Genomic DNA, 26,040 nt, shown 5'->3' with positions numbered 1-26,040 from the left:
TTAATTGTTTAGATGGGTCTTTTTCTAACATTTTAAACTTGTTTTTGTCACTTAATAAATTTTCCAAATCATTTTCATATTTTGTTTTTTCAACAACCACAGTGATATTACCCTTGTCAGCAAAAGTTACTTGAAGGTTCTTGTTGTTCTTTAGAAAATTCTTAGTCTCAGCGATACAAAACTTCAGTTTTTTATCTAAAAATTCAGAATGGTTGTTTGATTTTTCATTTAAAAAATTCTTCGACAAATTGATAATTTTTGATCTAAAAAATTCTCTCTTTTTTGTAGGAATCTTGTGTATGTTACTTTCTACATCCTTAATTAATTCAAAAATCAATTTTGAATTCTTGTTAACACATAAACTATTAAAATCTTTACCTAACCTCAAAATGTCAGAAACATTCGTAGGTATTTGAGTTTTGCTCAAATTTACAAACCATGGATCTAGATCTTGTGTATCACAGATTTTGTGTAGGTTTAAATTATAGTGTTGGACATTTTGTTGTTCTGTTTTTAGTTTTTCTAGTTTTTTATCATATTTGTTATTAGAATTCAAAATTGTGTTATTTAATTTTGTTTGATGAAAAATTATATCTATTAATAACCGGTATGGTATTTCTTGTTCTAAAATTATTCTTAACTTATTATTGATTTTTTGCTTCAAAAAATTAATATGAATCATAACATCATCAAGCTCTGACTTTAAATTTTGTTTACTAAAATTATGCACTCTTTTACGAAAAATCTTTTCACATGATTTACTATAAAATTTATAACTCTTATTTAATTTGTATTCGAAATTTTGTATCTTACTAGGTAAAACATCAAACTTTTATAGTTTAATAAAAATTGTTTTTTTAAAATATTTAGTCTGAGTTGAGTATTAGCAGTAGCCCATCTTTTAATTAATGTACAAATGTTTGGGCCATACTCATCTTTAATAGTTTTATAAAATAACATGCTATTTCATATCAAAAAATTTTTTCTTTTTTAAAACAAATTGACGTTAAGGTAACCTCCAAATTCAACAAGGATGTTTGATTACGAATGTGTTGTGCAGAAGTTTTTACTTGCCATACAGGTAGCAAAATAGATGATAAAATGCCAAAAAGACTTATTTTGTTGCTCTTCCACGGAAATAGTGATGTTTTTAAAAAAATATATAATTATGTCACACATTCCGTTTTAAAATGTATGGAAATGTTGATATATATTGACGTTCCTGAAGTTGTCAATCTAAATTTCATAAGTTTTAGTTTCATCCAGATGTATATATAATTTGTTGAAAAACAGGATTATACTGGATCAAAAAATGATTTATTTTATTAATAATAAATCACAAAAAAAATTACAGACGTTTCGACACCAAACGTTGGTGTCCTCTTCAGTGTATATAAAACATCTGTTGAAACAAAAAATACAATTGTCATGAATTTGTGGATTCTAACCTCCATAATGTTGAAAACACTTTTTATTGACCAATTTAAATTTAAAATAATTTTTATAAATTACTTACTTTTCTAATTACTTTTTTTGTAATAAAGCTTTAAACATGACCCTGTCAATCGCGTTCCAGCACGGACTACGGAAACCATCCCCACCACCACTGCACTAGTATACTTGTTGTATCCGTGAGACGTAGGAACCATGTAGTAGTAAGGTAGTGGGGCTGATTTTCGCTGGCGCGTCTCAGCCAATCAGAACGTTCGACTTTAAACGCCTTTCCTGTATATTTCTGTTTTGTCGCGATAGGTCCCTTTTCTCGTGGAGCGTCACATATAAAATTACGTTATTAGGATGGTTTAAAAAAATGAAAAAATGATTAATTTTGATATAGCAGAGAGTATTGTGAACCCTTTTTGATCACTGAATGCGAATTTGACATTAAAATTGCAAAATTTTAAAATTCAAAATGGCGGATGCAATATGGCAGGCAATGTTTTATAAAAGTAACCAAATTAACTCGAAAGTTGTTATTCAGGGGTTCTTAAGGTCGCTGGTTACGAATCTTAAGTCTGATTTTAAAAATTCAAAATGGCGGATCTAATATGGCGGATTAAAAAAATTAAAAACTCATTGAATTTGCATGAAAGTTGTTACCTGGCAGTTTTTGGGGTCGCTGATTACGAATCTGAAGTCTAATTTGAAAAATTCAAAATAGTATTAGATTAGAGTATTATATTATTATTAGATTATTAGTATTAGATCTGCCATCTCAAATTTAAAAAATTCTACTCCAGATTTGTAATCAGCGAACCCAAAAACCTCCAAGTAACAACTTTCGAGTGAATTTGGTGACTTTTATAAAACATTGCCTGCCATATTGCATCCGCCATTTTGAATTTTAAAATTTTGCAATTTTAATGTCAAATTCGCATTCAGTGATCAAAAAGGGTTCACAATACTCTCTGCTATATCAAAATTAATCATTTTTTCATTTTTTAAACCATCCTAATAACGTAATTTTATATATTATATTTATATTTATATTATATTTATTTATATTTTATATAACCTCTCCGAGTATTTAAAAAAAAAAAAAAAACCGGTTAAGATTTGTGTTGTCGGTAGATTTTTGTCCACAGAGGGTCATTTTTTTCCCACTGTGCCCCGTGAGTAGGTGCAAGGGGGTGGTTGCGGGAAAATGGGTCGGCAAAAAAATTTTTCATGGTCATATTCGGTTTCAGCGACCCCAAAAACATAGGAATATGGGGTTGTGTTTTTTGGGACCTGACTTTTTTTTGGTGTGCCTATGTGTAATTCTTCCGCAGATGCAGCTGCTTCCAAAATCCCAATTTAAATATAAAGGTATAAAGACCCACACGGCTGTTAGACTGTTCTCAACCGACGTAACGCGCCTCCCTTTCAGCCTGTATATCTCATTCGATTTTCACCGTATCATCTTAAAATTTTGTAGACATATTTCTGACAACATATACCTTCGGAAAATGCAAAAAATCGATTTTTTTAAAGTAACAACTGCGAGTACTCCCTTAAAACAACCGACAATTTATTTTGAATTAAAAAACATATCTATTATACCTGATTTCTATTGATATTAAACTAAATAAGATTAAAAATTATTGATTGGTGCTGGTATCTATATGACTCTAGTTTGACAGTTAAGGGTTGGAAACTTTTTAAGGGATTTTGTGATAATATGTAATATAATTTCAGGTGATTAAATTGCAAGAAGTGAAATATCTATTATGGATCAAAACTGTTTTACTGTTAGTATATATTTAATTTTTTATAATACAGGTTATACCATGTGCTCAAGCTTTGATGGAATCCGCTTCATTTGAGTGTTTTTCCCAAGTTTGTCGAGAACTGAAATTAATTCTTCCAATGTTTAACTGCACTCGAGTTTTCACCACATTTGGAAGTAACAAGAAATCGGTAAGGTAAGTTTATTGCATGTGTTGTGGGGTTCATGATTAAAGAAAAAATGAAGTGTAAAATGTAATCGCGAAACATGTCTGGTTATGGTTAGCACAATTAAAAAATGATACTTCTACTTAGGGTTGGGCACTTTATACACTCAGGGTTGGACACTTTGTTAATTATGAATTTGACACAATTTATAAATAAATATACAAATAAACATTGACTCACACACATCTGCACAAACACAGCACATATTCTGCCAAAGATATTAGAAAAATAATAATAACGTTAAAAATGAAAAAATGAATCTAAAAACGTTTTCAGTAATGTAAGCATTTTCAGCTAATTTGGACACAGTTTAAAAAATTTGTCACATTTAAATTAATTTTCTGAACTTTTTGACGCCATTTTGAAAAAATATAAGTCGGGAGGAGAGGGGGAATATTTTTTGTTTGAAGTTTAACAATCGTAAACACGATTTATATACTTAAAGGCTGTCGGAAAAATTGTTTTCATTTCGAAATATTTGTAACTTTATTAAAAAATCATTAAAAAATCGCGTCATTTTGCAAATAAACATTATTTAAAATTTTCTAAGCCTTTTTTTATATCATTATCGGAAAAAGCACACTCAAATACGTTGGATGTCGGTTTCCTGAAAAATTGAGATTTTTTTCCGTTAAAAATACTTCCTTGAAGTTAGACTAAAATTTAAGTGCATTTGGGGCTTAATGGGTTAAATAAAAATTAAAATCTTTAGCTTCTTATTGAAATGGTTTAATAATAATATTCTCTTTGGGGTAAACTATCGAAATTCAGTTTTTAAAAAATTGAAATTGCTTTTTTAATCAATTAAATTTAACAGAATTTTTAATTAAAATTAAATTTATTAAAATTCTTAAAAAATCTTTGGTCAAAGCATATTATCTTGCGAATACAGTAATTATTTATTATAAATAAATAAAGTATTAAGGTGAGGCACCACGTGTATTTTGAGTTCATTAAATTTTAATGATCGCAGGAAGTTATATTTTTTTTTGCATCATTTGAGTTCTAATAACATATAGGATGGTTAAAAAATGAAATTTTAATTTTTGGTCATTTTAGAAATTACAGTCTTAAAAAAATTAATATTTTAAACATCTATCTTATTTTACAATGTTGACTATTTCTTATCAACAGTTTTAATTTGTTTTTAATAATGCTTTAAAATCTCTCGTATGGATTTTCAAAAATTTTAATTTTTTCGAAAAATAAAAATTCTAAAATAGACAAAAATTAAAATTTTGTTTTCTTAACAATTGTGTATGTTAATTTTAGGACCCAACAGATTCAAGAAAAAATATAACTTTTATCCATCCTTAAAATTTAAAGGAATCACAATAAAGGTGGCGACATCCCCCTAAATTTTTTTAAAAATTAGGCAGCCAAGAATTTTTTCTAAGTGTAATGGTTTGACCCATTTCATTATTTTCTCATGTTCATTTTTTCACTCTCACTATCTATTTTAAGGAACTCGTCAAAGTTCTAATGGATTTGAATCTGGACTATCCCAGATAGCACGCAAGTTTGCAGCAAAATGCTGCAAGCTTGCCGCAAACTTGCTGTAAGTTGGAAATGTCTGATTTTTTGCAAGCTTTCACCGCAAGTTTGCTGCATGCTTGTTGCAAGTTTTAACTGCCATCTTACACCAAGTTTGCACGGTAAGATTGATGCAAGATTGCCCTGCTTGCGTGACAAGCTTGCTGCAAGGTTGATGGAAGGTTGCAAAAATTTTTAAATATATATTAAAAATTCTGATTTTTAAAGCGATTTTGAAAGTTAAACAAAAAAATTTATTTTATAAATGATTAAAAATTATCCTGATTAATTATTTTTATCAATTTCATTCATGTTCTAATTTTATTTTATCGAATTTTTATTTTTTTAATTAATCCATTCGAAAATAAACATATTTTAATACAACTTAATATAAAAATTTAAATTATTGACGCAGCTGGTTTTGAATGGATGCTTAAACATTACAGTCTAAAATTATCAACAAAATGTATAGAAAGTGTACATAAATTTCTTTAAACTCGTAGATAGAAATATTTTTGTTTTTAAGTTGCTTTAAGCTAATTTACATTTAATATATAGAAAAATATGACTTTGGATTATAAAATATACAATATTTGGTAGACTTTCCTATATTGGCAACTATCGTCTGGCGGCAAGAGTCCAAAGATGGAATTTGCAGCTTGCCAAACCTTAAAACCTAATAAATAGAAAACCATTTTATTTATTAATATAAATTCTAATAGTGAATTTAAGAAAAGGAGATCATAACACAGCCCCACAAAAAAAGTGTCGTGCGCGGCAGACAAGACTAGTCATTTCCTATGTATTTTGACGCGCTGAACACGAATCCGAAGTCCGTTTTTCTCCATCACGTCAGGATTTTTTTCTAACCTCCAAAAACCTGTTGGGTTTTGAGAGGTAGGCTATTTTTTTAAAATTGATGGATTTACTTCAAACTTGGTATCTAGGGGTTTTTTGGGTCGCTGATGACGAATTTGAAGTTAGATTTTCAAAATTCAAAATGGCGGCTCCAATATCGCAGACGAATTTTGTAAAAATTGATGGATTTACTTCAAACTTGGTATCTAGGGGTTTTTTGGGTCGCTGATTACGAATCTAATGTTAGATTTTCAAAATTTAAAATGGCGGCTCCAATATGGCCCCAATTCCAATAGCGCATTCAACAGAAATGAAAGAAAACTATGAATATATGAAACTAGTTTTGGATAAAATTAGATACCCAGAACACAACTGGCAAATTTGTGGAGATTTCAAGATTTTAAGCATACTACTTGGACAACAGTCAGGTTTTACAAAAACACCATGTTTCCTGTGTTTGTGGGACAGTAGAGATCGAGCAAATCACTACATTAAAAAACAATGGCCAAAAAGGAATTCTTTCGAACCAAGTTCAAAAAATATAATAGAAAATCCCCTAATCGACCCTTCAAAAGTGATAATTCCGCCCTTACACAAGAAACTAGGAGCAATTAAACAGTTTGTCAAAGCCTTAGATAAAAAAGGAAACTGTTTCAAATACCTAGAACAAAAGTTTCCAGAAATCTCTGATGCGAAACTAAAAGAAGGGGTTTTCGACGGACCACGTATTCGCAAATTGTTAAAAGATGAGCAATTTATCACCAAGATGAATAAAAAGGAGAAAGCCGCATGGCTTAGTTTCAAAGCAGTTGTCGGAAATTTTCTGGGTAATCACAAGAGTGAAAATTGGGAACAAATAGTTAGTGATATGATTAAAAACTTTGGTAAGTTAGGATGCTTAATGAGCATAAAGTTGCATTACTTAGACTCGCATCGGAATCAATTCCCTGAAAATTTGGGAGATTACAGTGAAGAACAAGGAGAACGATACCATCAAGATCTTAAAGAATTTGAGCGTCGTTATCAAGGAAGATGGGATGTAAATATGATGGCCGACTACTGTTGGATGCTGAAAAGGGATATTGTACCTGGAGGCACCAATTTGAAAACAAAACCATTACACAGATCCTTTGAGGACAAAAGAGTGCGCTACCATAAAAAGACGTGAATACCTTACTTATGTATATAAGAATTTTCATTTCTAGTTTTGAAAACCTAACTTCAGATTCGTAATCAGCGACTCAAAAAACCCCTAGATACCAAGTTTGAAGTAAATCCATCAATTTTTACAAAATTCGTCCACCATATTGGAGCCGCCATTTTGAATTTTGAAAATCTAACTTCAGATTCGTCATCAGCGACCCAAAAAACCCCTAGATACCAAGTTTGAAGTAAATCCATCAATTTTTACAAAATTCGTCCGCCATATTGGAGCCGCCATTTTGAATTTTGAAAATCTAACTTCAAATTCGTCATCAGCGACCCAAAAAACCCCTATATACCAAGTTTGAAGTAAATCCATCAATTTTAAAAAAAATAGCCTACCTCTCAAAATCCGACAGGTTTTTGGAGGTTAGAAAAAAATCCTGACGTGATGGAGCAAAACGGACTTCGGATTCGTGTTCAGCGCGTCAAAATACATAGGAAATGACTAGTCTTGTCTGCCGCGCACGACACTTTTTTTTGTGGGGCTGTGTAATTCATAACATTGTACGAAAGATGTCATTAAAACTTTTTATTTAAATTTACTACATTAGCATCAATTTTTATAAAAAGAAGAATAAGAATTAAAAAATTCGTTTTCGAATTATATAAATTATAAAATTAACTATCATCGAACATTAAAAAATAGTTAATAATAATAAATAATAAATTAATAAAAATAATATAAATAATAATAATAATAATAAATTAAAATAAGTCTTATATAATATAATAACTTTAAAAAATACGATTAATTACTTTTAAAAAACTTATAAGAAAATGAGAAAATTTACGAAACGTATGAAAAAATTTAGGAACAAATTTTGAAAATTCTTAGGACCATAAATATTAGCAATGCACAGTGGCCGATTTCCCGAAAAACCTGGCCAAAAGTCAAAAAATTTTTTTAGAAATTTATACTTTTTATTGTTGAATATTATAAAGGAGGGTTCACTGCATAATTTTGCGAAAAAAAATTACACTTTTTTTATCACCAATTTATTATGTGAACAAGTAAAAGTGATCTTTGCCAGAGATTTACTCAGAACGTTTCATAACTATAAATTTTCGTCACAGTTAAAATAGTAAAAATATACTAATATACAGCAGATTTTTGAATATCTTTTTTTGGGAATTATTAACAAAGGTGTATGAAATATGTTGAATGTACTTATCATCACATTTAAAACGTACAGTTTTTAAAAAATGACATTAAACATCGCTATTCATGGCTACGATTTTTGTATTGTTTTATCAACGTAAATCATGAAAATAGTTGTGAAATCCACCGATATCCGCGCTCTACCTGGTATTATCATAAACTAGAATATATTTTTGAATCATTTTAATTGAAATCAGCTGCCCCAAGCTACCCCTGCAGTTTTGGTATCACTTTTTATTTCACCCAGCGTGGTTTACCGACAGCGCGTTGCACCGGCCGGCCGTGCAACTGAACGTGAAAGACTGACTTTTTCTTCATTCGCATTCGCTTTAAACTAAAATTTAAGCACTGTCTGTAATTTAAAAAAAATAAACTCTAACACATATACACAATTTTATAATACCAGCAAATATTTTGGATCCGCCATATTGAATTTGATAAAACAAATGTAAAATTTGATTTCAAAAACCCAGTAAACGTAAGCATACTAAGTTTGGTTAAAATCGTACCATTTTTTAATTTTTAGCAAAGTTTTTTAAAATCTAAACGGCCATTTTGGATCCGCCATTTTGAATTTGACACAACCAATGTAAAATTTGAATTCTGAAGCCCAAAAAACATGGGTATACCAATTTTGATTGAAATCGTATCATTTTTCGATTTTCAGCAAAGTTTTTTAAAATCTAAACGGCCATTTTGGATCCGTCATTTTGAATTTGACACAACCAATGTAAAATTTGAATTCAGAAGGCCAAAAAACATGGGTATACCAATTTTTGTTGAAATCGTATCATTTTTCGATTTTTGGCCAGGTTTTTCGGGAAATCGGCCACACAATCGGCTTTAAATATTATTGGTTAAAAAATGTTCATGGAAAAATTGAAATTCTCATAACAATTAACGTCTTTATAGCATTAAATATTTTAAAATCTGTAATACTTACGTTATTTCTCTAATTCAATATTGGCGAGTGCCTTAGCGGAATCAAAATTATGCCTTCATTTGTTGGAATTCGCCATACTTTGGACTGTAGATTGCTGATGGGCGTAGAGAACTCTGTTCTTCTTGAAGCTGTTACCATATATATGTTAATGTTTCTTGAATCCGGATTGTCGTACACACTACTGATTTTTGTAAATGGCTTCACAATTAGAAGGACATCATTAGTTTCAGATGTTACAATGTTCATTACTTGGCCGAAGGTACCATCTTTGAGAAGAATACAACTATCCTTAGTCGTTGTACAATTAATTGTGAAGTCTTTGTGTTGTAAAATTTTATGCTGCTTTTTAATGTTTTCGCAATGTTTAGTCAATGGACCACTGTTATATGCTTTTAATAAACAGACAGATCTCTCCTTTTGCGACTGCTCACCACTTTCACGTCCAGAATACCGACGTGCAATTTGTTCCAAAAGTTTATGGCCCTTTCAAATCATTCTTTTAATTGATGACATTTCATTTTCAAATTTAAAAGCACCAAATTCATCAAGAGCTCCGTGCACTTCTACATCTTTACAAATGTGCAATAGATTATGTACATTATGGGAAACAAACTGCTTACCATAAATGCGTTGAAAGCCAAGAACAAATCGTTTTAACATTTCTTGACAATTATTTATATTTTGTGGCACCTGAACGAGATTTTGATTTACAAGAATTGATGTAGCATGATGTAGCAATAAAAAATTTTCATAAATTGTCAGTTTTTTAAAATTCAAAATGGCCGATCCAATATGGCGGACAAAATTTTAATAATTAGAAATGAATTTTGAAAAACTGCCCTCAGATTCGTAATGAGCGACCAGGAAAACCCTCAAGTACTCATTTTGGTGTACTTAGCTCTAATTACTAAAATTTTGTCCGCCATATTGGATCCGAAATTTTAAATTTTGAAAAACAGACCTAGAATTCGTAATCAGCGACACCGAAAACCCCCGAGTACTCATTTCGGTGAGCTTCGCTTAACTTAGTTTTATACAAAACTGATATAGATATAGAAATTCTGATCTATTTTTTCAAAAATAAAACTTAAAATTTTTTAAATTAAAATTTGAACTGATTTTCAATAAACATTCATATGCCGATTTAAAAAATTTTTTTTTTTAAAACATGAAATTCCTTTAAAAAAATACTTTTTAATAGTCAAAAATTGCTTTCTTAAATTTTTCGTTTGGGGCTACGGTTTCAGGTTCTATAAAAATGACGAAGAAGTTGGAACTCCTAAACATGATAAATTTTGATTGCGGTGTCAATTTTACTGGTGATTCTTTTAAAAACCAACTTGTTTTATAATTTTTATTATTTTTTATTACCAATTTTTACAGTTAATTTTCATGATTTTAGACAATCAGTCATTTATATTTTGAAAAATTTTAATTAAAAAAAAATTTCTTATAAGTGTTCAAAAATAATATTTTATATTTTAAGATATGGAATAATTTTTTATATTAAATAATGATCAGAAACAATTTGGCTCATAATAACATCGAAAAATATCGAAAGGTTGAAAGTTTTGCCAAAAGTACTGAAAAAATACAAAAACTCTGCTTCCTCAAAATTTTGATGTATCGATTTTAGAATGATAAATCTGTGTTTATCTCAATTTTTTTGAAAAAGGATTTATTAACTTTTAACATATTGCTTCTTAAATTTAATAATAATAAATAAATTAGGTAACAAATAAAATTTTTGTACACCTAATAAAGTTTCATTCTAAAATATATTTATAAAATAATTACATTATATTAAATAAATTTATACATTCAAGATGATAATAAAATTCTAATAGATAACAAATTATTTTTAATTCAATTTTCCTTTCAAATAATCAAACATGTAGAAGTGCTATTTTTCTTAAATTTGATATTGAAAAAAATGTTGAAAAAGTTTACTTTGCAATTTAAAAAGTTCTACAACTATTGTGTACTGTCAAGTATTCAGTAAGAAAAGTATATAATTAAGTAACTTACGATGTCAACAAGTTAATTAATTAAATTTTAAAAAAGTATAAATGTATCGAAACCTAACCTTGTAATTTTAATGTTGATATATATTTTGAAAATGTACACACAACAATTCATTACAAATTGTTAAAAGTCAAAACCTCTCGAAAAACAAAATCATACGCACAAATGACTAACTTCAAGTGTGGACGGAGTGAAAACGTGAAAGAATACGAAGATTAAGGGGGGAACACCAGTTGTAACTTTCGAAAAATCGAATTTTTTTTTTGTGCATTTTCTTAAAGTATACATATTTAGAAATGTGTCTGTAAATTTCAAAGTTGATCCGGTGAAAAATAAATGAGATATACAGAACACTGCAGCGGCGCGTCCCGTGGCTTTATACAAGGTGGCCAGCCATACCTGACCCTAACGACACATGGCCTTTTCCTATGATTTAGAAACGGCAACCACTGCGGAAGAGTTATTATATGGTCCAGGAATCGATGACTCTTTGTAACTTGGAAACAAAATTTCTCCTGAACAAAAAAAAGTAAGTTGAAACTTTGAATGCGTTTTTCTCAAAATGACATTTTCCAAGTCGGTGACCACGATTACTCGAATACCATTAAACCGATTTATTTAAAATTTAGTGTGCTTCATTTACACATATAAGTCTAGTTCGTGATCGAAGGATTTTTTTTTTTATGCAAAACTTTTTTTTATATAGCTGAAAATCGACCGTATTTTTTTAACGAAAATCATACTTTTGACTTTGACAGGTCGCCAATTTGTCAAATTTTTTTTTTTTTTTAAATCCTTCGATCACGAACTAGATAATCTTATAATAAATGTAAATCAATTTCATTTTTGTATTTCAGACGAAGTATACTTGCAGAATGCTGGTCACCGCAATTCGCCTTTTTTCTTAAGGCGCCACTTCAATGGCTCATATCTCCAAAAGTTTTTGTTAAAAAAATTTTTTTTTTCTTTTAAATTACAGCTTTTTACATGTACTTTTAACTAATAAATAGTATTCTTTAAAAAGATTCATTGTTCTTTTGGAAAATATTCTTGTATAAAGCATTATTTTTTGAGTTACAACTGGTGTTCCCCCCTTAATATAGTTAATACCTATGGTAGTATTATAACATTTTTTAGGTTAGGAATGATATTTTAAGTCCTAATTAATACACTTCAGGCTACTTAAATAACTCAATAAGGACCCTAACAACTTAAATTTTTTTTAATTAAACAATTTACCAATTTATTGATTAAATTTAATTACCAATTAATTTGATATCAATTATTTATGGCAAGATTAACAACCACGTGTTGATAATGGCAGCTATATTTTAATTAGATATATAATTTATAACGCAAATTATTAGCTGAAGCAACGATAGCTTTTTTTATTGAAAGTTTTAAAAATTGCAAAATTATTAAAAAGAATTTTTACTGTTTTAGGGAAATGAGAATTAATGACAGAAAAAAGAGGTTTTAGGAATCCCAGGTTATGTTATTTCCATGGATATTTTTGCACTTTTAAATATAAGTATTCTCTACATCTTACCTTATCACATCTGCGAGAAGATGACGTTTTTTAATTCTTCGTACACTTCCATTATATATATATATATACATATATATACTAGGGGGTTATGCCCCCTGCGCGCATCGCGCGCCAACCCCCACCCCCTCCTCTCTACCCCTCATTTCCCCCTCCCCCACCCCAAATTTAAAGGTTAAGATAGTTTCAAGACTCTGAATATAGCCGTAAGTCCCCCCTCCCTTTTCTTCTACCCCCCTTCTCTTGACTTGCGGCTATATGCAGAGTCTTGGAACAGCGGCTTTGCGCCCCAACCCCCATCCCCCTCCTCTCTTCCCCTCCTTTTCCCCTCCCTCACCCTAAATTTAAAGGTTAAGATCGCTTCAAAACTCTGAATATAGCCGCAAGTCCCCCCCTCACTTCTCTTCTACCCCCCTTCTCTTGACTTGCTGCTATATTCGGAGTCTTGGAACAGCGGCGGCGGCGTTGGCGGCGATATCTTTTTGTAATATAGGTAGATATATATAATTATTCACATAAACTATAAACTTGTACGTAAAACATACGAAAATAAATGTGCTTTTCACAAATGACGCGAAACAGTTGGTTTCCTTAAAGTTGTGTGCGCCTGTAGATGAAGTTATCAGGCTCGAACAGAAAGGGGATTAAGGGAGGGCACAGTACTCCGGACATTTCATGGAAGTGTCAAAATATTCATTCTTTCTTATCCGAAAATTATATGATATAAATTAAATTTGTAACTTATTTTATTTGTTGTATATTAGGAAATCAGTGAAATTTATTCCCAAAAAGAAAAGAAATAGATTATTGAAAGGGTGCCAAACTCCCCTCCATAAAAATTTTTAGACACGGGCATGGTCATGCGCTGAAAATGCATAGTTAACATCGACGCGTGCGCTTCCACATTTTTCGTTTGTTTTCGTATGCTTAGAGTTCCTGTTTAAACGTTCCGAAATGTGTTCTCCTTAAATATTGTTTTATGAATTGTGTGACTGTTTCAACAACCCACTGTTACACTGTGATTTAATTTTGCAAAGTAAGTAAGTGAGAAATGAAGTGTAGAGTATTTAATTTTCACCTAACACACAAATATAATAATCCGATCTTTTTTCTTTGAAAACGTATTAACATCACGTGGCCGCGAACATTTTTTTTCCTTGCCGGCCGGCAAAACAAAGATTGTATCTTTCACTCAATAACGGATAGTAATGTGTAAAAATAACAATAAATAATACACAAATGTGTAGAAAGCTGACACAGTTTTTCTACATATTTTTAAATCACGTATTCTTATTTGTTTATACATTAACATCTCTTGATGCGCGAGAGAAATAATCTTCGTTATTTCTCCTTTTTTAATAAGTAATTACTTTTTTTTAGTAAGTTTGTCCTTAATCGTGAAAACAATTGCTTCAAATTAGATTTTCATCAATATTTTAACGTAATGGACGGTAACACTGATTTTGCCGTTGTCGAATTTTATGACGGATTCGAAATAATAAGACGAGAGTGGGGAATTTTTGAAAAGTAAATAATGGTGTCCAGTTATTACCCACCAGCAAATTCAAAGAAGGATATATTCTACTACTTGAAATAAAATTGTCAGAAAATTGACAAGATGACATGGATCAATAAGGATGGCAAACCATACAAAATAAAAAAGTTTTGTAATTACTCAAGTAAGTTCCTCATTATTTTAATTCTTTTTCAGTCAAAACATTTTTAATAAAATAATTATTATTATATAATTTACTGTATATAGATTTTTGCATTCTATTTCTTTAAAAATTAATTGGTTTGAAAAATTTTCTATAATTGAATACCCGGATCAAATAACTCGACCGACGCTCGGACGAAAGCTCTATTACCAGTCAAGTAGCAGTGACAGCCTGTGGGCGGCTCACTGCTACCCGACTACCATTAGAGCGTGCGTCCGAGCGTCGGTCGAGTTATTTGATCCGGGTATTCAATTAATTAAAATTTTTCAAACGTATTAGCTTAAAAAGTTAAAATTTACCTCCAAATTGAAATTTATTTATATTTATAAAACTTATTTATTGTATCAATAAATTCGTGATATTAACATTCAAAATTCTTTTTTGGTTAAATCAATTTTTATCGAATTCTACACGAATGTTACACTTGAAGATAAGAAATAATATAAAAAATATAAAATATAAATAATATAAAAAATAGCGTTTATTCAACTAAGCATTAGAGAAAGTGTAATTTCTTGTAAAAAATGATTTTTCTCAAAATCGAAGTATTCGATTTTCGCTTTCTTTCTTTTATTATAATCACTGGAAAATAAGGAATTTTTTCTCGTTTATGTGAAAGTGGTGTTCTTTGCCGTTCAATACCATTTAAAATTCTTTAACTAAATGCATTGGTTTACATGATTTATTTATGAAAAAAGATAAAAACAAATGAATTTGAAGGGAAAAAGAATATATTTGCAAAATAAATACTTAAAAATTTTTGAGCGTAACAAAAAAGTTAGAAATAGTATTTTAACGATACAGAACACCACTTTCGCATAAACGAGAAAAAATTCCTTATTTCTCAGTGATTGTAATAAAAGAAAAAATCGATTACTTCGGTTTTGAGAAAAATTACTTTTTAGAAGTAATTTTAATTTCTTTTAATGCTTTCGTTCAATTAACGTTATTCTTTATTTAATATTTTAAATAGAAAAAAACGAATGATTTCCTTATATTATATTACTTTTAACGTCAAGTATAATAGAGAAAATTTGTTTTAAAAAATCATCTAAAACCGTTAAATTAAAAAAATTCAAAACTTTCATTACTATCTTTAAATATTAAAATAAAAAAACGCGTTTGGCTTTTTTTCATATCGAAGTCAGAAAAAATTGGGTTGGGTACCAATTCTCTCAAATTTTTTTCTTCCAAAATTATTTTTCCCCAAAATTACATGCAAAACAAAAAACTGTAGTTCACTACAGCCCTACAGTTTTGCATGTCATTTTGGGGAAAAATAATTTTGAGAGAATTGGTACCCAACCATTGTCTCAATCAAAAAAAAATTGAATGTATATATGGGACGTTCCATGTCAACCGGATCAGTGCTCTGTACATAATTGTATGGGATCAATTGAAACGTTTAAGGTCTTAAAATTTCTACCCTTCAAATAATGTTTTAATTATACATTTTCTACATTTCAGCCATATAATGTGTCATAATTCGGCCGCCATTTTGAATTTTTAAAAAGGCCATATTTTAAATGTTAAAGTACTTCGAGATGAACATTTTAAGACCTTAAACGTTTCAATTGATCCCATACAATTATGTACAGAGCACTGATCCGGTTGACATGGAACGTTCTATATATATATATATATATATATATATATATAATAATGAAATAAATTAAAATATTTTTTAAATAATTTTAATGTAAAGAATTTGTTATTTATTTCTTTAATTCTTAAAAAAAACTTTAAATATTATATGATAAATTTATTCAACAAATTTATTTATAGCAACTCTTGACAATGCCGAGAAAAAATTAGAAATTAATCTTATGCTGTCAGATATCGAAAGTGACGACGCTAAAAATTTAGAAAATGTTAAAAAATCACGCCACTCACGCTGCATCACCGAAAAAATTCAAAACACACCATTGATGAAACAAAGGAAACACATTGAATCCCCAGACGAACGTAATGTGGACGGAAAAGCAGGACATTCTGCAGATCCTGATTCTGGTCAAAACAACCAGATGACCAATGATGAAGTGGATCAACTCAATTCAGAATCCGAAGCAGAAGAGATGGATATGAATAGAGAACCAGGTCTTGAAGATGTGGTCACCGATGAAGAGGATCAAATGGATAGTTCATCAGGGATCGGTGGACCGGCTACTGATAACCTCGAAATTGCTCAAAATTCGAATGACAATGAAATATTAAAGTTTAGTGAGTAACAATTTTATAATTTTCTTTAGTTTGTTTTTTACTACATTTTTTGACATTTATGTTGAAGGGCAAATTTATGAGTAAAAATTATGAACTCAAATTCTGTGAAAAATTTCATACTAATTTCTCTAAGTTGTTTTAAATATCTTGATCGATTCTTCCAAAATCTAAACTATTTTTTCGTGTTTAAAAAATTTTGTTATTTAGTATTACTTTTTGCGACTGCATTTTTGAACATTTTTTTATAAGTATTGCGACTTTAAGTACACTATTACTTTTATTATAAACTGACAAATGTACGAATGTTTATAAAACTTACAATATTTCTGAAATATTTACGCATATGTTTAGTTTTTAAATAATTTTTATCGATTATATGAAAAATATTGACTACATTTTTTTGACAGTGAAAAAATCAACGAAAATGATGTTGAATAAATATAACAGGCTCGAAATGTACATAAAGTATAACAATAAGCAACGCCGTCGAGAAGATAATGAAGAGAGATTTTCCTTTCTCAATCCTGACGACGACTTAAAAATGTTTCACGCAAAGAATATTGTTGAGGTAAAAAATATCGAGACCAAACTACTCTCCAAAAGGTTTTTTGCAAAAGTGTTAAGTTTACGAATTAAATAAGTTTGATTTATACTTCCTTGATGTAATCAGGTGCCATTGTGTATAATGTATTAATTATATCTTTAAAAGCATAATTTTATTACATAAATTATTATAATTTTAACAATTTACTTTTAATATACATTGTTTTGAATAATAATAAAAATTTATTAACAATAATGGATAATATAACTTTATCTTTATCAATCTTTGTTTTCACATATTTAATATTTGTCAGAATAATTATTACATACAGTAATATGTAAAGTTGTTTTAATTAATTTTTATGTAATAAAAAAAATTTTAGACTTCAGCTTTGGAGGATTTGGGGACTTCTATATCCAACAGCATGACAGTGGCAAATATGCTTTATCATCTATTGACATACGAACCCAGTAAAAAAAAATAATTGAGAGTAAGGAAAAATAATTGGGAGTTAGCTTACTTTGTATTCGGTTTGGCGTCTAAACCGTGTAGGGACGTTACGGCCAATTATTTTTTCTTACCCTGAATTCTTTTCACCTGGATTGTTTGAATTGATGTTTGTTGATCAACGTTGGCATTACAAATGAATAGAATGCATGTTCCGAAGTATCAAAATGCCGATTTGGAATAAGAAATGTAAAATTTTATGAAAAAAACAAAATGTGAAATATGACTGATTTATCGACAATTTTATCATGTGAGTAGTGCTCGTATGGTAACTTTATCATATGAACACTACTCACATGGTAAAATTGTCGATAAATCTGTCATATTTCACATTTTGTCGTTTTCATAAAATTTCACATTTCTTATTCCAAATCGGCATTTTGACACTTTGGAACATGCATTCTATTCATTTGTATTGCAAATTTTGATCAACAAACATCAATTCAAACAATCCAGATGAAAAGAATTCAGGGTAAGAAAAAATAATTGGCCGTAACGTCCCTACACGGTTTAGACGCCAAACCGAATACACAGTAAGCTAACTCCCAATTATTTTTCCTTACTCTCAATTTTTTTTTTTACTGGGAAGTTGGACAATCATTTACCTATAACGGGAAATCCGAAAAAACCTTCCTTTAATGCTCTTAGGATGAATTCCTTGATCGTTTGTAAGATTTATTACTTCTCTCAGTTTAAATTCTTTTAAAAAATTAAGCGTACAATTTCTTAATTCATTTTCAATTTTAGGTGCCATGCGTAAAATTAACAAAAATATTGAAAAAATAACAGTTGAAAAGTGTATAGAAAGCTAGGCTGCAGAGGATGCTCTTCTGCATTTCACTGAAGATTAAAATATAAATATTTATTTATTCATTTATTTCAGTGAAACTGAAATTAAAATAAATTTAAGTAGATTCCCCTTTTCTAAAATTTTTATTTTTATCTTATGATAAAATAAACTTTATTAAAATTCTCACGCTTGTACTTAATCTTTTTCCACATTCTTAAATTTTGTGCTTTTTCAATAATTTTTCTTACTTTTTCAAATATATTTTGAGAATTATTCGTTAAAGATATTGATTGACTTTTGGACTTTTTCAGAGTTTTCATTGGGTAATTAAATATTCTTCTCTTTATTTCCACATTGTTATTGTAAAATTTAATAGTTATATTGTACATTAAAGCTAAATACAAACTTTCTATTTTACATTAAAAATATTTATGAAATAAATTTTTTTGTTTAACTTTCAAAATCTTTTTAAAAATCAGAATTTTTAATTGGGATCTGAAATACGGCGAAGCGCCACATGGTGACAACTTTGTAAACGTTAGGTTGCAGGTAGAATGTAAACATTCAACACAGTGTTTGTGCGTTATTTTCAAAAACAAAATAAAAAATGGAATTTTCGCCCCGAAAATCAAGCAGTAAAGAGTTTTGCTGCGTTTTTGACTGTTCGTCAACAGCTCGCAAACACGAAACAGTTAGATTTTTCCATTTTCCCAAAGCTCAAGAGACATTCGTAAAAGTGACAAATGTATTCGGTAAAAGTGATTTAATAGATCGTCGAAAAGGTTGGGAAAATGTTTTAAAAATGGGAAAACCAGTCACAAATTCCATGCTGGTTTGTTCTTTACACTTCTGTAAAGAAGATTTTTTCATTACAAGTAGGTTTAAAATTATTTATTTCATTAAGATAAGCTTCCTTATACATAAATATTTAATGATTAAACGAACTTACAGTGAAGTTCGATCATAATTATATGAAGAGAACTTGTTCGAAGATATATTTTACTAGGTAGTACCGCGACTTGTCGATAGGTGACGCCACATTTCAGATTTTTTTTTTTAAATTGAAAGAGCTCCCTCATTTCTTCCTGCTCTCAGGCTTCCTTCCTTTCGTGCTTCATTTAGTTTAGAGTTTTTATTACCCAGGGTGGGTTTTTTATATAGGGTGGGAATTTATATCTTCGAACAAGTTCTCTTCATATAATTATGATCGAACTTCACTGTAAGTTCGTTTAATCATTAATTATATTTCATCGAACTTGTTCGAAGATATATTTTACTAGGTAGATGTTCAGAGTTTGAATAGATTTTTATTGAAAATATATATTTATTTTAAATTTGATTTATATTTGTTTTATAAACCTTACAATTATTTATTAAATTGTACATGAACTTAAATTAGTTAAATTAATAACACATATTTTTGAACGAGTACGTAATAGAACTTTTTTTTTTTTATAATTTTTTTTTTTTTTTAATTTTTCTGGAGAACTGTTTCTGCGAATGTTTTGTTTTTAATGGGCCTTTTGTAGAATTTTGCAAAGGTTTTCGATTTTTCGGACCAGCCTGCTGCTTTTTTAATTGTACTTATGTCCAAGCCTAAATCCCAGGCTTTTGAAGTTGTGGCATGGCGAGTGCTGTATGCCGTGTATTCTTTTCCTATTCCTGAATCTTGCATCACGTTTTTTAGCCATCTGCTAATTGTCTGCGTGCCTATTTCTTTATGAGGCTTTCTTAGAGAGATGAGGAGAGTTTTTGTTGTTCCTCTTAAATCCTTTGTTTTTTCGATGTAAATTTCTATTGTTCTTGCTACGCAGAGGTCGTTATTTTCAAAATAAGGGAAGAATGCGTAGGGTTGTTCTCTTCCAGCCTTGGAGGTCTTGGTTAAGTCCGATATTCTTATTTCTACGCCCGTGTATTTGATTTTTATATCTTTTAATTTAATTAAAGAGATTGACTGTATCCTGAAGGCGGAGCCAATAGCCAAAAGCATGACTAGCTTGTAGGAAAGTTTTGGTAACTCGAGGGGATCCAATGGTCTCCAGCTTTCGATGTTTTCGAGGACTGTATCAATGTCCCAAGTTGTTTGGTACTTTGGGGCTGTAGAACGCAATTTGTAAATTCCTTTGAAGAAACGGTTGATTAAAGAACTGTCTGAGGTGTTGGTGCTGTTTATCAGATTAATTGCTGACCTTAAAGTGTTTAAGGTTCCGTAAGCCGCGCCTTGTGAGAAGTATTCCGTCAGGCATCTGAGAATAATGTTTTCGTTAGAATTGAAAGGATCCTGGGATTCTTTTTCACAGAAATTCCACCAATATTTTAATGATGTGTTATATTGCTTACGAGAGCTTTCCGCTAGTGATGAGACCATTATCCCGATCGTGTTTTCGTCCAGGTTCTTTTTCTTGTATGTCCTCCGTAAACAATCCCTGATACCAGGATAAGATCCTGTGCAAGAGGGTGCACCATTTCCCTGCAAGGAGAGAGAAGGAGATTATTAGATGGGTTAAATTCTATTAGGTCTGAGACCAGCATTCTTTTGAATTCGGGGAACCAGGGATGACTGTACCACAAGGGTACGACTAATATCCCCTTTGAGCCCTCTTCCCGGATTTTTTTCAGGATTCTTGTAAGGAGGGAAAATGGCGGAAAAGCGTACCAGAATTCGCTTTTCCAATTAATAGTTAGTGCGTTAATTGCCATGGCTTCTGGGTCTCTGTCCCATGAGCAATACCTTGTGCATTTGGAGTTTGTTCTGCTTGCGAATAAGTCAATTGTATGAAATCCGAATTTATTAACTATTTTTTTGAAAGCGAATTCTGATAATTCCCGTTCCGTGTCGGGGTTGGAAATTCTAGAAGGTTCGTCTGCCGGATTGTCGTTCGAGGCAACATACTCCGCAAATACCCATAATTTTCTCGTTATGCACCATTCCCACAGTTCTCTTGTTATGTAATTTAAATCTTTGTGTTTAGTACCCCCCATTTTATTAATATACGCTAGTGCTGTGATATTATCGATTCTTAGTAAAATTTGTTTTTTGGATTCCGAGGAGACGAAGCATTTTAATGCGAGAACGGCTGCTTTTATTTCGAGGTTATTTATGTGTTTTTTTCTTTCTGCGTTGATCCAAAAACCCCCCGTTTTTTCGTTTTTGTAAGTTGCTCCCCAACCGGTTTTCGAGGCATCCGAAAAAATTTCCATGTCAAAATTGCTGTGTCTGATTTTATTTTTTGCTTTTAAAATTTGCGAATCCCACCAGTTTAGTTCTCGTAACGCGTCACTTGTTAGTGTTAGTCGGGTGTTCGGGTTATTTTGTGGGTTATTTAACGCGAGCCTTTTGATTTTTTCTAATTCTTTGTAGTAAAGCCAACCATACGCGATCCCAGGACACGCCGCCACCAATACCCCTATGTATTCTTCGAGATTTGCTAATTTGACGTATTCCGCAAACAATAACTTGTTAGTCATTTTTTAAATTTTTTCGCGTTTTTCTTGTGGGAGTTCGATAGTCATTTTTTCTGAATCGATGATCATTCCCAGAAAACGACACCGCTTTTTGGGGATCAAATCACTTTTTTTCCAACTTATTAAGAAGCCGAGCGAAGTTAAAAGTGAAATAGTTAATTCCGTGTCCTTGAGGCAATTATCGTAAGTTTCACCGAATATTAGGAAGTCATCAAGGTATATTACCACCTTGACTCCCTTTTTTCTTAACTAATTTACCAGTTGTTTGCCGATTTTAGTAAATACGAAGGGGGCCGATGTTAATCCGAATGGTAATGCATTAAATTGGTAAATTTTATTATCGTATTCGAATCTGAGGTATTTTTTATCTTCTATATCAATTGGGACCATAAGGTACGCGTCTTGTAGGTCTAGTCTGCACATGTAATCGTCTGTGTCTAGTAAGTTCATGGCCGTTCTGATGTCTTCGATTTTAAAGTGTTCTTTAAAAATAAACTTGTTCAGATTTTTTAAATTTAAGATGAATCGTAATGATCCTCCCCGACCCACTTCCTTCCTGATCGTGGAGCTCCTCCAGTTTAAAGCGTTGATGTTAGGTCTTAGAGGGAATTTCGATTTTGACTTGAGGTCTTTTGAGACCTTTTCCATTGCCTTTGATGTTTCGATCAACCCTTTCATGTTGTCTCCAAATAGCCACTCGGTCGGTTCTGTTTTCTTGAGAATTTTCTGCAGTTTTTCATCGTAGCGGCCAATTATGAAGGTTTTTCTCGCTAGAGTCAAGTTCCCGAATAGGTTTGCCAAAATTTTGGTGATGCTTGATAAATTTTTGAGAATGTCCTCTCTCACGAGTGGAACCGCTTGGTCATTCAAGATGTCGCTGAATAATACCGCTGCAGCTGAAAGGGCCGCTCCAGTGAAATTTTGGTATTCCTTTAAGTAATCGTCGCGAGAACCCGCTTTCGGATGGAGATCTACAGAGATTTCGTCGTTTAATGCTGGAGCTTTTAATTTTAATTGATCGATTTCGGGCGTGAGAGATAATAGTTCCTCTTTTTCATCTTTTTTCTTTGAGGTTTCTTTGATCCAGATTTTAATTCGAGACGCCAAGTCTTCCCGAATTGTTCTCACTTGTTGGTCTTGTAGTGGATTGGAACCCAAGTAAAGTGACGCTTCATCCAATAGATTGTCGCCATTTTGTTCCTCTGTTTCAGCGATTTCGCCGTCTTTTTCCAGTTCGGGTTCTATCAATTCTATTTCCTCGTTTTCTTTTTCCCAATCTTCAATATCTATGGGAAAAAAGAAATTTTTATGAGGTTTTGCCTTGATTTTATAATCAGGGCGATTTTTTATAGTTCTTGTCTTCAATTCGAGAGAGAAGATCTGAACTTTGCTTGGCGTTACGTTCCCAATTCTAGATTGGGAATCCGCCTTTTTTTGTGTGATTGAGAAAGGCACTTTTGCTTTTTTTGTTCACTAGACTTACCTTGTATTTCAAGATCATCCTCTAATTTTTCTAATTCCTCCATTTCAGCGAAGACGAGATTTTGTTCCTCCTCTAGTTGCTGAAGCCTTTCTTTCAAGAATAATTCTTTTTGTGCTTTGCTCATTTTCGTGTGTGATCGTCACCGACGCCAAGAAACGAATGAAGCACGAAAGGAAGGAAGCCTGAGAGCAGGAAGGAAAGAGGGAGCTCTTTCAATTTAAAAAAAAAAAATCTGAAATGTGGCGTCACCTATCGACAAGTCGCGGTACTACCTAGTAAAATATATCTTCGAACAAGTTCGATGAAATATAATTCGCCTTGTGTTATACATCCTACTAAATAAAAATTTGTACGTCTTTAATTTATATTGTTTATTCATCTCTTTTATTGTCAGTGTTAAAAAATACAAAATTTTTCATAAGTGTTTTTATTAAACAAACTTTTTTAAAATTTGAAGCAAATGTAATTTAAATTATTTGCAAACGATTATTCTAACCTCAATTTTTCTCTTTTATTTCCTGTAATCAAGATTGTTAATAATACAAGCTTTTTAAACTATACAATTGTTGTAATTTATTTTTCGTTAATTTATTAAGTTTTATTTAATTAGTTTGAAAACTAAGATAATGAAAAAAAAATGTAGTTAATTGTCATTCTTGTACACCCTGAACATAAACGTATATATTGAAGGCAAAATATTTACTTGTAGAAAATTACATAAAATTTATCAAATTAATGTTTTAACATATTTTTACAATTAATAGTTAAATATTTATTTTATTTGTGGTGTTATTAATTTTTTTTTACAAATTTCTGAAAAATATTTTGTATGTAAATGTATATTTATTTTTAGGTATTTGCTCCAAAAGAAAAACTTTGTTAAAAACTGCTGTGCCTTCGCTAAATTTGCCGACTTCTACAGTGAATACAAAATTTTTGTCTTCAAAGAAGAAACGAGAAAATGATGCGAGAAGCCAAAAAGTCATAAATCGTTCTAAAATTGAAATTAATGACAAGGAGGTTGTTTCGAATTCTTTGAGCGAAATTGAGTTTATTGATCCAGTTGTTAAGGAGGAAACGAATAATTCAAATGAACCAACTACTTCCAAATTTGTTGATGTGGGCGTGCAAACAGACTTGACTTTTTTTTGTGGCGAAACCGCAGAAATCGGAATTCAAGTCAAAAGCGGAGATTTGTGCAGTAATAATTCGTTTGATGATGTCGTTTCCGATAAAGATTTAAGTACCTTAACTGGCATTGAAAAAAATTAAATATTAAACGGTCTGATTGAAAGTGTGAAACTTGTCGCACCTCGTTTTCAATTCTACATTGCAAAGTTAACAAATCGTCAAAGAATAATAATGTGTTTTATGAAACTGAAACACAATTTGAGTTATTCGTTAATAGCACTTTTATTCAAGTCTTGTTCTGAGAGACACTGCCAAAATGTGATTTTAAGCATGATTGATATTTTGGACGAGGTACTTGAATCTGCGATCGATTTTCCGACAAAGGAAGAAATAGATAAAAATTTACCAACATGTTTCGAAGATTTTAAAACTACTCGAATTATTCTCGATTGCACAGAAATCAATATCCATAAACCGAAAAATCTTTGTTGCCAGTTAAGAACGTATTCTTTTTATAAAGGGACAAACACCGCCAAATATATGACAGGTGTCACACCTGGAGGTTTGATTTCTTTTCTAAGTAAAGGGTACGGTGGAAGAGCGTCGGACAAGGCTATTTGTGAGCAAAGTGGTTTATTAGAATTGATAGCACAGGACAAAAATAAGAGTATTATGGTCGATAAAGGATTTTTGATAGAAGGAATCTGTCGCGATTATGGAATAAAATCAATTCGTCCGCCATTTGTAAAAAATAAGAAACCGTTTTCCGAAGAAGATGCCTTAAATACATGTAATATTGCCAGCGCACGAGTTCACGTAGAAAGAGACAATCAGAGATTAAAAGTTTTCGATATTTTAGGATCGAGAATGCCATCGTGCCTTGTGCCAAAATCTGACAAAATTATGAGAATTTTATGTGCCATTGTAAACTTAAGTTCGCCGATTTTACGAGATAATAAATTTTTTAATAATGATGAAAATTCAAACAATTCCGATAATGACAAAAGTCATCCTGATTTGTAAATGTTAATAATAAACAAATTATTTGGTATCATTTTATTTTACTTATTTTGTAAAACAATAAAATCTATAAAATCATAAACATTTGTTTTTATTTATAACTGCTCCTGAAGACATACGTTGTGAATCATTTTGTAAAAATAAGCCTTTTTTAAAGTGGGCAGCATTTTCTTTAAAAACTCGGCATCAATGTCAACTGTTATTACTTCGAAGCTGCCATCATACGTAGCATAAACAATAAAATCTGTTCTTTTTAAATTTAAAATTGACATACCAAGTTGAACCTGTCCGTAATATTTGTGTTTCACTTTAAAAGTGCGATCAGATTGGTTTATGTATTTTAAAGTCTTTAAAATATCTCCTGCTGTCATTTCCTTTCCGTTATAAGGACATTTAATTTCTATTAATTTATATGGTTTTCCATCTCCTGAAAGGGTCACTCCATCCGGCGAATATC

The 26,040-nt window shown here is 30.7% G+C and overlaps 1 protein-coding gene and 1 long non-coding RNA gene across 2 annotated transcripts; both read left to right on the top strand.

The window, feature by feature from the left end:
- The first annotated feature begins 11,381 nt into the window (after positions 1-11,381).
- Positions 11,382-12,184, top strand: LOC127287901 (uncharacterized). Its single transcript, XR_007843958.1, has 2 exons — positions 11,382-11,688; positions 12,017-12,184. It is a non-coding gene; the product is annotated as an uncharacterized LOC127287901 (long non-coding RNA).
- Positions 12,185-24,893: 12,709 nt separating this feature from the next.
- On the top strand, positions 24,894-25,586 carry LOC127287911 (uncharacterized). Its single transcript, XM_051315062.1, has one exon. It carries the CDS (start codon positions 24,894-24,896, stop codon positions 25,584-25,586), a length of 693 nt encoding a protein of 230 aa, XP_051171019.1.
- The last annotated feature ends 454 nt before the right edge of the window (positions 25,587-26,040 follow it).

The sequence above is a fragment of the Leptopilina boulardi genome, unplaced genomic scaffold, assembly GCF_019393585.1.
Source record: "Leptopilina boulardi isolate dan_hultmark-lab unplaced genomic scaffold, ZJU_Lbou_2.1 LbouV2_377, whole genome shotgun sequence".
NCBI lineage: Eukaryota > Metazoa > Arthropoda > Insecta > Hymenoptera > Figitidae > Leptopilina > Leptopilina boulardi.
Note: the sequence above shows the minus strand (reverse complement) of the source record. Positions and strands in the feature narration are given on the sequence as shown.

Bases quoted from the DNA above. Each gene is read 5' to 3' on its own strand.
- LOC127287911 (XM_051315062.1), top strand. From the start codon at position 24,894: ATGATTGATATTTTGGACGAGGTACTTGAATCTGCGATCGATTTTCCG.